General features: G+C 50.5%; 2 protein-coding genes across 2 annotated transcripts in view; one reads left to right on the top strand and one right to left on the bottom strand.

The window, feature by feature from the left end:
* Nucleotides 1-7,296, top strand: part of HABP4 (hyaluronan binding protein 4) — a 37,679-nt gene extending 30,383 nt beyond the window's left edge. The window contains exons 6-8 of the mRNA XM_031447275.2: nucleotides 1,086-1,257; nucleotides 4,069-4,254; nucleotides 5,982-7,296. Of these exons, the coding sequence (XP_031303135.2) occupies nucleotides 1,086-1,257; nucleotides 4,069-4,254; nucleotides 5,982-6,038 (415 nt within the window). The 3' untranslated portion in view covers nucleotides 6,039-7,296. The remainder of the gene's footprint in view (nucleotides 1-1,085; nucleotides 1,258-4,068; nucleotides 4,255-5,981) is intronic.
* A 2,292-nt stretch (nucleotides 7,297-9,588) lies between these two features.
* Nucleotides 9,589-14,096, bottom strand: part of CDC14B (cell division cycle 14B) — a 96,688-nt gene continuing 92,180 nt past the window's right edge. The window contains exon 13 of the mRNA XM_064490099.1: nucleotides 9,589-11,164. Within this exon, the coding sequence (XP_064346169.1) occupies nucleotides 11,092-11,164 (73 nt within the window). The 3' untranslated portion in view covers nucleotides 9,589-11,091. The remainder of the gene's footprint in view (nucleotides 11,165-14,096) is intronic.

The following is a 14,096-nucleotide window of genomic DNA, read 5'->3' as shown; positions in this document are numbered from 1 at the left end:
GCTTTTTCACGTCCTTTTGCTATTGTGAAAGTTTTCAATTTTTGTGATGTCCAGTTTACTTACTTTCTCTTTTGTTGCTTGTGCTTTTAGTGTCATACGTAAGAAACCATTACCTAATTCAAGGTCATTAAAGGTGTATGCTTACGTTTTCTTCTTAGAGTTTTATACTTTCAGCTCTTACATCACAAGGTTAAACGCCCCTACGGCTTGTCCAGGAGATGGGATCAAGTCTTCCCGAGCACATCAGCCCCTTCGGCCACGTGCTCAGTGCAGGTTTCACGTTTAACATCTGTGTCTCCTTCAGAGTTTCAGATCAAAGTAAAGGTCTTAGGGAGATGGGCTCCGGAAGTTGAGAAGGTGAAGTTTGAAAGAACAATTCAGGTAGAGGTAGAGGTCTAATTGAGACGGTATCGGGCGCGTTCAAGGTGGTATGGCCATAGACGGTGGAGGTCCAATTTAATTCAAAGGAGAAAGAACAAGAACAGTCTTCAACAAATGGTGCTGGGAAAACTAGATATCCACGTGCAAAAGAATGATCTTGTTGAAAAACAAAATTGATCATAAATGGGAGGGCTTATTTCCAGACCCTGAATTCTATTCCATTGATCTACATGTCTGTCTTCTGTTTTAAGAACTCATGAATTTAAAGAGGATATTTATAAAAGTATGTGTTTGTGACCTGTTGTTTATAACCTCTCTTCACAGTTTCCTATATGTGTTTCGTCTCAATAACTTCTCTGATTTTGTCCTACAATTACCTCGTTTTGTGTGTAATGCCATATAGGAAGGGTGTGCCCGCTGGTGAAGTGTAATGTTGATATTATTGGAATATTGATCTTCCCATTTTTCAAAGACTGCTTTGAACACAGACAGGAAGTATCTTCAGTTGGCAATGACCGCATAAAATGATGAAAATCAAATAAGGAAGCTTAGGAACCATAGTTTAAAGAGTTTCTTACCTTATTTAGATTTGAGATGCAGTACCATGAAAGTGTGTTAAACCAATGGTTATAACTTTTTCTTTGAGAAAGTACATTGCAGACCCATGAGAAATCCTTCTTTATGATTATACTTCTTTTATGCAGAGTTCCTGAGTTGGAGGTAGAAGAAGAAACTCAAGTTCAAGAGATGACCCTAGATGAGTGGAAAAATCTTCAAGAACAGACCAGACCAAAGCCTGAATTTAACATCCGGAAACCTGAGTCCACTGTCCCTTCCAAAGCGGTGGTGATACACAAGTCCAAATACAGAGATGATGTAAGCATAATGTTTTGTGTTTAGAGGTAATCTTCACTGTTAGCTTATTGGAAACGAAATGGGCTTTTCCCCTTCTCTTTTAAAAATGGAACATTGGTAGCTGGCATTCTAGTTTCTACCAGAGTAATCACAGATGATGTGTGCCTAATTTTAATGTATTTTATTGTTCATTAAGAAAAAAATGGAAAGAATAGTTGATCCATTGACACTTAATCCAAAGCAGTTACAGTGACAGTGCATTTTCTGCTCAGCCCAGAGCTGTCCTAAGACTGTGCAAAGGCTGTACATTTTAACTGCATTGCAGTTTGTCTCAAAAGAGGTACAATGTTTCCTGAGGCGAAAACGTTTCAGAGGATAACTACTCAGCATGTCATGATCAGATTGCCTTCGGCTCTAATTCTTTTTTTAAAATTTAAGTATAGTTCATTTACAATATTGTGTTAGTTCCAGGTTGTACAGCAAAGTTTGGGGGTTTTTTTTCTTCTTTTTTTTTTTTTCACAGTTCTAATTCTTAATAGGAACATTTAATTGGAACTAGTTGATCATTTTAAAGTGGTCAGGGTTCTGTGCTCTGTGAAGCTTGTCCGAAACTCGCCAGAGGAGCCGTGTGTCAGGCACTCCCGCGACCTGCGGTCCTGTCGGATCGCTCCCGCCTTCCTCTCTCTTGCGAGGCCCTGCTTTAAATGGTTCATGTTGCAGCTTTTTATTGGAGGCTTCGGCTTTGAAAATACCTACCAGCATATATTGATAAAAGATGGTCAGAGAGTCATTTAATCACATCCTATTTAAGTTACTGAATGTAAGGGCACACTGAAGCCTTCTAGTTTTAAAATGTAGAGTCAGCATCATTTAACCCCAGCTCTTTGTCTTGATACCAGTCTCTGCATCCATGGTGGTGATGAGCAGGCTCTTCCTCTGTGCTGGGCACCAGTCACTGATTTTCCGTTTGGAACTCAGGAGTTTTATACTATGTAGTTGGGTCTGTGTTCCCGCTTAAGCGCTGGTTAGTTACAGTCTTTGAATGAATACTTTTGTTAGAAGGTCATTTATGATCCAGGGTCCCCTCCTATCTCCTGTTTCAGTCAGTCCAAGCTCTTTAATAAGTTTTGAGCTGTTCCGCTAGAAATGACTTTCTGTACACGTATGAGGCCAGAGCCTTATCCTCTTGGAAAGCTCTGTGAGGTATTTTTACACGTCTGTCAGCTAGTTGGGTTAGTCCTTTTCCTATCCACATTCCTCTTTTCTGTTCAGGGCCATTGTAAATAAAGCTTTGCCTCAAACAAATGTGCCGTCAGGATGTGAAACGCGCAGCTGACACGTTAAGTAAAAATAGAAGCTGCTCTTCCTTAATCCACACCAGATTCATCCTCCCTGGCTCCAGAGAGAGGTCTCCTGGAATCTTTGAAGCAACTGGGTTAGCTGAGTCATCGAGCTTGGTCTCAGCAAAGCGCACATCTTTGGTACTCATTAATCTTATGGCACTGAAGATCTTAGCCAGGAGCCGTTCTTAAAGCAACAGACGCCAAATCCTGGGGTCACTAGTTTACTTTGTTCCGGGGGCCCTGCGAGACAAAAAGCACTAGAATGATGCCTCTTGTCTGCATGGAGCTCTGCTGTTCTCAAAGCTCAGATCTAACAGTAGCCTGTGGATAGAACTGGGCCTTACAACACTCTGGCTTGACCCCCTCCCCTGCCTCTGCGAGGTGTCCCTTCTTCCCAGGAAGGCCGCCACCTCCCTGCTGGGGCGCACTGACTTGTTTTCTCAACCAGGCAGTAGTTCATTATTTTACCTCTTAGTGTGTGTGTGTGTGTGTGTTTATCTTGTTCCCAGAGTGCCAGTGCGCCTGAATTGTTCTTTCAGACTTCACCTTCTCAACTCCCGGAGCCCATCTCCCTAAGACCTTTACTTTGATCTGAAACTCTGAAGGAGACACAGATGTTAAACGTGAAACCTGCACTGAGCACGTGGCCGAAGGGGCTGATGTGCTCGGGATGACTTGATCCCATCTCCTGGACAAGCCGTAGGGGCGTTTAACCTTACGGCACTGTGGGGATTCTCATCCAGGATCCTTGGCATATTTTCTGTAGGTTTATATTTTACTTAAAAGCGAGAGGTTTTTTTTATTTTAGCCATTATTAAGAATTGAGGCCAAGTCAGATTTGGAGATCTATTTCATATAGTTTTCTTTCAACAAGAGGCGGAACGTATTTGACCTCTTACAATAAAATGTACTTTCTCAAAGAATTTTAACTAAAGCAGCTCTTAAAAAGCAGTTTGAGTTCACGTTCTTTATGCATCATGGTGGTTAGTAATCCTCAGATAATTGTACTCTGTTATTTTACCCTTTCCATACATTTTGAATCGGAATTGTTTATTGTAAATCATCCAGTTTTTGACACTCGGTATTTGCACAGTCAGGACCCACGTTGAAAGGAATTTCTCCATCCAGTTCTGTTCTCGGAAGATGCTTTTCCTTATTTATCAAAGTAGTATTTGCGAAGAAATAAGATAAAAGGTAGAAACTACAACTGCTTAATCTCAGCAAAGCTCACTTCGATATAAAACGTGCTTCGTGGTTGCTGCTAGTCACGTCCAGTCTTACGTCTTAACCTGCTCCACTGATAGAAATTTGGTGTCCCTTGAAGTAAGTTCAGATATGTTTGAATTAAGGCTGTGAGTGCGAGAACGTGTGAGGCCGCAGAGTGTGCAGGACCCTCCTGCACGTCCCCTCCCCGCCCACCCCGCCAGGGTCCGGGGAGCCGAGGTGGCCCCACGCGTGTTCCGTGTTTGACGCCGTAACTGTGTTCCAGATGGTGAAGGATGACTATGAAGACGATGCCCACGTGTTCCGAAAAGCGGCCAATGACATCACGTCCCAGCTGGAGATTAACTTCGGTAACCTCCCTCGTCCCGGGCGTGGAGCCAGAGGTGGCACCCGGGGAGGCCGGGGCAGGGTCAGAAGGGCGGAAAACTATGGACCCAGAGCAGAAGTGGTGGTAAGTGTTTATGTTCTGAATGCTGGGTGGCTTTTTGTAAAGGGGGGGGACAGAGACGCCCTGGGCCTGCCCAGTCTGGTTTTGGAGCAGCATCAGATTCTCCCTGATCTGGAGAGAGAAAGTCCTTTCTCCTCTGTCCAGTGTGGGTCAGATGTTGGCGTCTCTGGAAGGGTGATGTCAGTAGCATGGACGTCAGTGGGATACAGACCGTTCTGTAGCACTGGTCCCCGGGGTCTCCAGGGGAGTCCGCTGTCTGCCATGAACGCCGGCTTAGAACTGGAGAAAACCCACTCATCTGCATCAGACAAGATGCCCAGGCTTGGGGCTGAATCAGATCGACCGACACTTGCTTTCTGTGGTCTGGCCATCGGTGCCCTTATGATGCTTTCAGCCTAGACAGAGCCCTTCCTGTGGCTTCAAGGCCTCCTTGTGACCGCCTCAGTTTCACCTTCTCACCTCAAACCATCCTTCCCCACGCTTCGGCCAACACTGCTCTACTTCTGGAACAGACAAGCATGCTCCTTACCCACAGGGCCTTTGCACCTGCTGGCCCTTCTCCCACCCCTTTGTTTGCTTGTCTAGAATAGATCTTCCAACCGCCCTTCCTCAGAGAAGGCTTCCAGACCAGGTCAGAGTCTCCCTTTTCTTTGAAGCACTACCATTTGCGATTATATTCTCGCTGCTCTGGTCGTTGGTCAGTCTCTGCTGTCTCCAGTGGACGACAGAACCCACGTCTGCTTTGGCTCATCATTGGTTTCCCCAGTGCCTAGCCCCGTGTAAACCACAGCATTGCTTCATCCATGTTCTGTGAACAAACACACCAACAACTGGTTTGGTGGTGGTCGGACACAAGACCCTGTGGCCAGCTTGGGCCACCACGCTGCCCCTTGTGCCTACAGTTTATTCTATTTAAAAGCAAAAACAAAACCACCAGAGTGTTGTTTCGGGGTGCATCTGAGGCCAGGTCGGAGAAAGGATCTTTTCCGGAAATAGAAACTATACGTCCTCTCCTTTCCACCAGCAGCTGTAGCCAGCCCGCACCCCTGTGCAGTGTGACCCTGAACCTGCCTCCCCTCCGCCTGTGCCTCCCCTGCCTGTGCCCCCCAGCTGGGAACAGCTCTCAGGATCCTGTTCCCTTTGCTCACTCACTGAGGCTTATCTCCAGGAGAACCTTCTCTTCCAGAAAATATTACTTGACCGTGATGTGCACTTTGCCACCACGTGGCACTGGACACCCTCACGTGGGCCCCCGTGCCCAGGCCGTCTGTTACTGGAGTTCCCACCCTGTAACTTTCTCGGTGTCTGTCCCCCTACCCTGTAAGCTCCCCAATGGCAGGAGCTGTCTTTAATCATCCTTTCATCTCCACGTTGTGGGCATTCCGTCATGTGTGTTGGCTGAAGGAAGTGCCGGATGCAGAACGGGGTGCTCTGAAAGGATTTGTGGGAGGGAGGAGGGGAGGAATGTGCTGGCAGAGAGTGTCGCAGAGGGGACGGGGGCGAGTCATGAGGGAGAGGCGCCATTCTGGGTCCCCTCCCTGCGGTCTGTGCAGCACTCGGTGCAGCTCAGAGACAGGGCCTCCCTCCCGGTGACCCTGCCCCTCTTCCCTTCCCACTGGGGCCGCATCTCTCCCCTGCGTGACAGCGGGTGCCACGTCTCACGGCGTGCTGTGCCTGCGTGGAAGGGGAGAAATGACAGCTGCTTTCAAAACTTGTCTTTTCTCTTTCAGACACAAGACGTTGCTCCGAACCCGGATGACCCCGACGACTTTCCTGCTCTGGCTTGAGAGCCTTATCTCCCTGGCAACGAGAAACAGCGCTGGCTTACCTATAAAGAGACTTTCCCTGCTGTGGGGAAGAGAGTCAGACTCTAAGAACAATAGATGTTGCTTTTTCCCGTGTGGTTCGAATTCATTGCACTTTCTGGGCCTAGGGAGTGTGGAAATAGGGATGTTTTCCTCCAGACACTAGGGAGTCCCGGTCAGGGGTTAGTCTGGCACCTTCCCAAGAAGGTGGAGAAGGTTGATTATTTTTTTATTTAAGGAATTCCAAATGAAGTTCAGAAATAATGCTTAAAAATCTGTACATAAGAGATTGTAGTGAATCCTCCACAGAAGCATGGAGATTAAAGCAAGGTGTAAAATAGAACTCATTGAGAATATTTAATAAGCTGTATGGCTCTCAGAAGGCTGTGTCCTTCAGTATTAGAGGAAATAACATATAACTTGGACCATTAACTTAAAGCAGGCACAGCCTAGTTCTCAGAGACCGAGAAATTAAAATACAAATTGTATTTACTGTTTACTTGTAAATGTTCCACTCTCCTGGAATCTTTTGAGTTCTGGTTTTCATTTAACCAATAATTTTAAAGCGTCCCTGGCTGCCACTCTGTGGCAGAGAATTAGAGGAGTATTGATTTTTTTTTTTCACGGTGATTTAAACTACCTCGTGGTTCCCGTGTGTACGTACACACGCACACACGCTTCGTGTAAATGTGCATATGTAGTGTTCGGGTGGTTTTTAGGGTGAGTATGAAATATATGGTTTTAAAAATCATGTTATTTAACCCACCAATCAAATGAAAAGGGGTCCAGGCAAAAGTGTGCTGCCACTTATCTTTTTTTTCCCCCCGAAGCTGGTGTCAGAATTCAGCACCTGTGTGCAGAGGCCCTGTGTCCCTGTCCTGGGCAAGGCTTGTAAATAGTATTTATTGAACTCCCACGCGCAGTGTTTCTCACTCGGCCTTTGCACCGGTGCGAGTTGCTATTTCTCGCCTTTGGTGAAGAAGGTCTGGGTCCTACCCTGCCCAGCAGGGCCGAGACCTGCAAGTCCGCACCCCCCCAGCCCAGCCGCCTGCGAGGTCATGCCATTTCACAGGAGAAACCGTGGGTAGCAGCTGCCGGGCGGCCCACAGTCAGTATGCTTGTGTTGGAATTTGAACCTTGGGATCTGTGCTTTTTTTCCTTTTTTTTCGCTTTGCTATACTGTCTGAGATGGCTCTGAACTTGAACCCAAGTGTAAATAAAGGTTGGTATTCCCTCCTGACTTTGTGTAGAGAAGGCTGAATCCTTTTGGTGACATCCAGGTAAGAGAGAACGTGGGGAAAGGCCACAGTGGAAAGAATCATTTCTTATTTCGTCGAATAATCAGAGCTGAATCCTTAGCTGTGTTAAGCCAGTTAAAGACCTTCCCTGTGGGTGCCAGCCTACTTTGATTCCTTGTTATTATCCGAGTACTAAGGTAATCATTTTATTCCCGCTTCCTGGAAAAAACAGTGACCGTGAGTGCCCTGATCTGATCTGAGATCTTGTGAGAGTGAGTGTCGCGTTCAGCCGTGATGATCAGCTGGTTCGACGTGAGGCTGTGTCGCCACTCAGCAGGCTCTGAGCTGTCACACCGTCATTTTGCCTTGCCCTGGCTTTGAAGGTGGGCAAAGCAGAGATCCCTTTCAAGAAAATTCCCTTTAGTTTTGTGAGTAACACTTAAAAAGCCCATAGCGCTGGATTTAATGCATTTGCAAACTCTGCATCCTTCCCCAGACGCACGGGAATCCTGTGCCACAGAGCAGTCCCAGGGCTTGTCGGAAGCAGTTCTGGGGGACCGGGGACAGTTTCTGAGCCTGTTGGGGTCTTCATTTGCTCACCGGGGCTACCTCTTGCCAATTTGGTGGGGCAGATGGGTGTCAGGCTTTTGTCATGTGGTTGTCCCCAGTCTGGCCCCAGAGAAGACAGAGCAGAAGCAAGGGGCAGGGGACATCCACAATGTGCCGCAGGGGAAGTCAGCAGAGGAGGCGAGAGGATTGTGTATTTGGGCCTGTACTCGAGGCAAGCCCTTCCAGATCCGCGTTCCCGTGCCGGACCCCTTTGACGTACTTGGGTATAGATGCGTTGTCACGAGGCAGGACACGTTTCTGGCTGGTAACTTAACAGCAAGCAAATGTACCCACCAAAAGGAAACCTGTGGCCTTAGCCGACTCTTGGAAAGCGGAGGTCAAGTGTGATTGAATTCCAAGGGCAGGTGTGCCAGCCCCCAAGCCTGACCTGGATCCCTTCTGACCCAGGAGTTCAGGCAGCTGGGAGAGCCTCCTCTTTAGGGTGTGTGGCCAGACAGGAATGGGGGTTGGAGCCCTGCTTCGTTCAGCTGGGTGAAAACACAAGTCACCCATCTGACAAGGTCTGGGAAGAGGCAGACACGCCGCAGAAGCTGCTGCTGGCTGGGATGCCGGGGGAAGGCAGAAGCTCTGCACTGGCTGGTTTGGACATCTGGCCAGCCTACTTTGAAAAGTACATCTTTAGCCTAATGGTACTGCTAAGCATCAGACGTCTTTACCCCATGCCCGGCAAGCCCCTCAGAGCCTGGGAAGCCGTGGCACGCGCCTCCTGTTCTAGTGCTGGTCGCTGGTTCACTAGCTCCTCCGCGCCAGCCCAGGGCATCGGTGTCTCATAGGTGAAGGTGCTGTTTCTCCTTTAAAACTGCACCACGTGCGATGTCGGCCAGTCCCACGGGGCAGCAGGATCCGGGTCCCGGGAGCTGGGAAAGGTCAGCCCTCGAAATAAAAACAGAAACTGCCCTCTTCTGAGCTGATCAGGAGGGAGCCATTACACTTCCCTCTCAGCACAACCCAGCAGGACACGCGGAGTTTCGCTTTGAGAAAAGCCCTGCCTGCTTCCCTTCTGCTGCCGCTGCCGCCCTCAGTCTCCATGGGGATCACACCCTGCGAGCACCTTCCAGGACCCAGGGCTCCTCACCCCCACGTCCTCCTGACGCCAGCCTGAGTCAGGCTCCCCGGCAGCCGGCATCCCTGCCCACAGCGTGCCCCGGGTGTGGGGCTCGGCTTGGCTATTTATGGAGTAAAGAGAACGAGGAAGGAAAAAAGCAGGGATTTAAAAGAAATCTTTATTGTCAAATACAACATGGAGGAAAGTGCAAAAACTTCCCTGTAACCACCACCTTGGGAGCCAAGGGGCCGATTTCCCCAGAAGCCTGTCCATGTGACGGTGCCAATCACAGCCCGGATCCCTCCGAAAGGAGCCGCTATCCACGGGGTGCTCAGCCCTTTACCTGAATGTCCTGTAAGTCTGAAGGCAGTCAGGGAACAGGGAAGGACGTCCGTCTTCCTTGCTCCCTAGCTAGGCAGGGATGGGATAACAAGATGAAGCCGAAAAAAGATTCGATCCCCAAGCCTCGTTCTTTCTACACGCTCCTGAAATTTCCAGTTATCAACTTGGGCAAAGCTGCTGGGAGAGGGACAGGGAGAGGCCAGAGGACACATGCACTTCTGTGGGGGCCCCAAGGACCGCACGGGGTGTGCTGTGCGCTGCAGTGCTTAGCCACTCCCCGGGGCAAGGTGGTGACCGCGGCAAAGCACACCGGGACCGTGCGTGGCAGTAGCATGAACCGGTCCATCCGGACGCATTCTCCTGAAAGCATCCTGGGATGTGAGGTGTTCTGGGAAAGCTTCACTAGGCCTCCTGCACAGCTGGAGATGGCAAGACACGAGAGGTCACGCGATTAGGTTCAAGGCTGCCGGCAAGGTGGAGACAGGAGCAGAAGCCTGGCGCTCTCAGGGGCCTCATGGAAATCTAAGGGTCGACGTGCTCCAGCAGCATCTTCCAGCCCAAGCCGCCTCTGCCCGCCTCCCGGGCCTCTGGGAGAGCCTTCTCCTTGTCCACAAGGTTTCCCAGGGCAATAGGATTTTCCCCAACCACACCACAAAGGCTCTCGTATCCACTGCAACTTTCCTGCAAGCAAAACTGGCCCGGTGGCCGGGGCAGAGCATCCCTGGAACAACTCTGGACCATCTCCAGAGGCTGACCAGGGAGCACGGTCATCTGTAAGCTGGGGAGTGAAGCGGCACCACCCCACACACGAGTCCCTCGGGGGGTGTGGAGAGTTCCCAAATGTTCTCAGAGGACAGGAAAACTCTTTTCTCCAGAGCAGCCCCCCTGCCAGAAGTCAGAGGTGTGCCCTGTCCAGCTCTGGGGGGGGGCCTCCTTCACCTCGACAAACAACCCCCATAACTGCTGGTGGCTCTGGTCCACACTTCACCTCCCCCGCCACCCCCGACCCTCCATCTCAGAGCAACAGGGAAGAAAACTTTTTAAGTCCCTAAGTCCTAAATTCTCGGCAACGCAAAAGGAGCAGCACCTGCTTGTTCTGGCGGTGCGGGAAAGAGAGCGGGAGTGAGCAGAGATGCTGAGAGCTCAGGAGGAGGGAAAGAACGGGGCACACAGGCTGGCCCAGTCAGGGGCGCGGCAACCTCTCCCCTGGCTCCATCCTGACCCAGGGACCTGTGACCGGGGTGGAAAGGCATCATTTGGGGTTTTCACCGAGGATCCTGAGGCCCAGAAGGGGGCCCTGGGATGACTGGTGAGCAGGCTCCTTCACGGCACACCTCTGCGGGGCGCCACTCACACTGCACCTGCGTGAACAGCACCCCTGCAGTTGGACAATGTGCAGCCAGGACGACAAGGACGATGAGGACTATAAAGTCTTCAAAAAGTTTGCATGGACTTTTCTGAGGAGACAGAGGGACCATCAGTCACAAGGGCCCCTAACGTTAAGACAGTTCAAGGGATGCTGTCCACTTGAGATGGCACCACTACCAGAGAGGGTGCCAGCCTGGTCCTGTCCCCAGCCCAGTCATCCCCCAAGGCCACCTACAGGAAGGCCCAGCTCTGGCTTTGGGCTGCGGTCCCAATACCCAGTGGAAGAATGAGGCAAAAACTCTTCTGCTGACAGGCTGAGGCATGGACCTGAGGAAACAGGTTTAAATTACACCCTGAGAAAACTTCCAACGGTGAGCACTGTGCTGTCCAGGAGAGACCTCTGGAGATGGCCCTAGTCTCTGCGGATCCCGAGCCAGATTAAAAGCCGGTCTAGAAAGGTTACAGCCCGGGACATCCAGCCATCGCTGAAAAAGGGAGGAGACGGACAGAGTTGTACTTACAACCCTAGGACCTGTCTTAGGGGGTTACTGGGTATGGCAAGGACTGGTTTAATACGGGGTCGGAGAAAAGACCCCGAGGTGCATGTTCTAAACTCCCTAGGGCTGGTCAGAGCAGAATCACCCTGAACAACAGGACTGAGCCGGGGGGGGCCACTGGCTATCACAATCCCCACTCCCCATCCCTTAGTGTCGAGGGAACACTCAAGGACATGCCAACCACTGGCCTGTTCACAGTGCTCCCAGGGTCACCCAGTTGTTACAACAGACCCCTCACTCTTAGGGATGGAGACAGCGGGATGGGCAACCTCCCTGCAGACGCTGTAGGGGGCAAGCCAGGGCCAGGCAGGAAGGCAGTCTGTCCATCCACCCAAGGCCAGACCTAAAGCCTCAGGGTCCCTTAGTCTCATGAATAATCCACGAGCCCTATTCCCAGGGTTGAGCCCCTGCTACCTCCCATATAACAATGAAGCCTTTCCTCCGGCCCCTTCCTCTGCCAAGTGGAGCCTGGGCCAGAGCAGAACGAGGCCGGAGAACAATATTCATGTCACAGGGTCCCCAAGAGCGTCCGTTGCCATTTCTATGACATCGCCCAGCAAAGCTGTACTTGAAACTAATCAGGGGACCCACTCCAGGGGGCAGCACTGCCTCCTGAAGGTGGCTGAAAAGGCAGGCACGTCTTGATTGCCCAGTGGCCAGGACACTGCTGGCATTTAGCAGGCTGCGGGTGGGGTGGCAGTGGGCCGGGAATGCCAGACTGGCTGCATTCTCGGGAGAGTCCACCCAAGGAAGAATTGTCCGCATCAAAAGTCATTCTGTTTTACGTCGAGAGGCACACCCATGCTGAGAAGAAACCATTGTCCCTTCTCCAAGCAAAACACTGCACGACCTCCTCCACTCTTTCTTTCCCCACCCAAAGCCTCTCCTCATTTAAAACTGTATCTGAGGGGCCAAGGCTAGGCTCCCGCCTGGCAGACGGCCTCCTTACCTGGGCATTTCAGTGTGGATGGAGCACCCGTCATCCAGAAGCATGTCGCAGCCGTGCAGACTTGCTAGCAAAGAAATGAGACACAGTTAGAGACGAGGCAAGGCGGCCAGATGTGCTACAGGGGCGGCGTGGGGGGGATCTCCAGCCCACGTGGGCTGGGCCAGCCTCCCCACTCGGGGAGCTGGGGGTCTGGAGAGGAACCTGGAAGGGTTTCCCCGAGGGTCCACTTGCTCCCCCTGTAAGCCGAGAACATGGTGAGACTGCATATAACATAGGGGGACTATGCCAACCACTTAGAAGACAAAGATGCCCCAAATCTGAATAACGGGGCAGCTAAGACAGGACTGGATATAGCAGGGAGTGATGGTGACCCTTGCCCCATGGTGCTGGGGCCAGTGTCCCGCTCTTAAGGAACCAGCTCAGCAGTGTCATGACAGCTGCTGAGGAGGGAGGAAGGGGATCCAGGGGGCCGCATTTATCACTTCTTGAAGAGCGTTATGGCAATATTTTAAAATTAAATATAACATACATGGCTCTTCGTATAGGCCGGGTGCTTGTTCTATGTAATCAACAAATACTAACTCATTTAATCCTCATACGACTGTACTGTCATTCTGGCCTGAATCACACAGCTAATAAATTGCAGAGCAAAGGTTTACACCCAGTCTGGCCCCAGAATCCATGCTGTGAACAACCCTACTTGCCTTTTGATGCAATGTACATCAAAAGCTTTAAAGTTCTGCAGGTCCTTGACCTAGAAATGCCTCTTGTAAGAATTTATCCTAAGGAAACAAGCAATACCAGCCAGGAAGAATTTACATATGAGAATGTTCATGCAGTGGGGACGGCAGTAAAGAGCTGGGCACCACCTACCTGGGCAACGATGGGGAGAGCAGGGCTGCTGACACAGCGTATACCACAGAGAAGGTCAAAATCGCCCTCCCGCCACACTGCCTCCCAGCGCACCCACGGCTGCACTTAGACACGTGCGTGGAGGAAAAGCAAGCCACGGTGGAGGCGATGTTAAGGGATGACCTCATACCTTGCTCTTTTTAATCTAAACACTAAGGCACTTACGAATGCAATTTTATGGAGGAACAAAGTGAGGGCCGGGAGGCAGACTGAAGGATCCCCAAGGTCGGAGAATTAAGTGGCACTGCTTGTTTTAGAACGCACACTGCTGACTGCTCTTCCCGGATCAATGTGCTGTTTCAATAAACTCATGGGGGCCTCCTGAAGGGGCCTCTTCTACGTAACTACACCCTCCACTCTGCCCCTGAACAAAGCACTCCCAGGAGACCTTCAGTGCACGGATTTCTCCTTCAAAAGCCAAAGTAGTCTGACCTCTTTAAATACTTAACAACCATTCTATTTGCCTGGAATGATGCTGCAGGTACCCAAGACAGCAGATCTTGAGGGACCCTAATCTGCTATCAAAAATCGGTCTTTGTCTAACCATCTAGAGAAACTTACCTTAAATAAAAAATTAATTTATTGAAAGCTATGTGCCAAATACCGTTTTAAGCACTTTCTCTGTATTATCTCATTTAATTCTCATTATAACTGTGAAGTTGTGAATTCCTTTTATTCCCATTTTACTTAAGAAACAGAGGTAGAGGGGATTCGCAGACTGTCTGTGGGGTAAAGGGGAATGGGACAGGGAAGTTGACAGCAGAGAGGGAGAGGGGGTCTCGAGGCTGGCCGCCCACACTGCACAGCCCCGGAACACGTGACGGCGCCCCCAAGAAACCGACAAGCCCTGTGGTTTCACGGTTTCACCCGGAGGCCTGCAGGCCTCACAGCCCTGCTGCCAAGCCTGCGCCCTTCACCGTACGCACATACCTTGAGCTGCCGGCCTCTGCCAACCAACTGAGCTCCGGTGGGTCAGTAGGAGGGCACGCAGCTCAGCAC

This window comes from Camelus dromedarius, chromosome 10 (genome assembly GCF_036321535.1).
Source record: "Camelus dromedarius isolate mCamDro1 chromosome 10, mCamDro1.pat, whole genome shotgun sequence".
In the NCBI taxonomy this organism is placed as follows: Eukaryota; Metazoa; Chordata; class Mammalia; order Artiodactyla; family Camelidae; genus Camelus; species Camelus dromedarius.
This window is presented reverse-complemented; position numbering and strand designations above follow the sequence as displayed.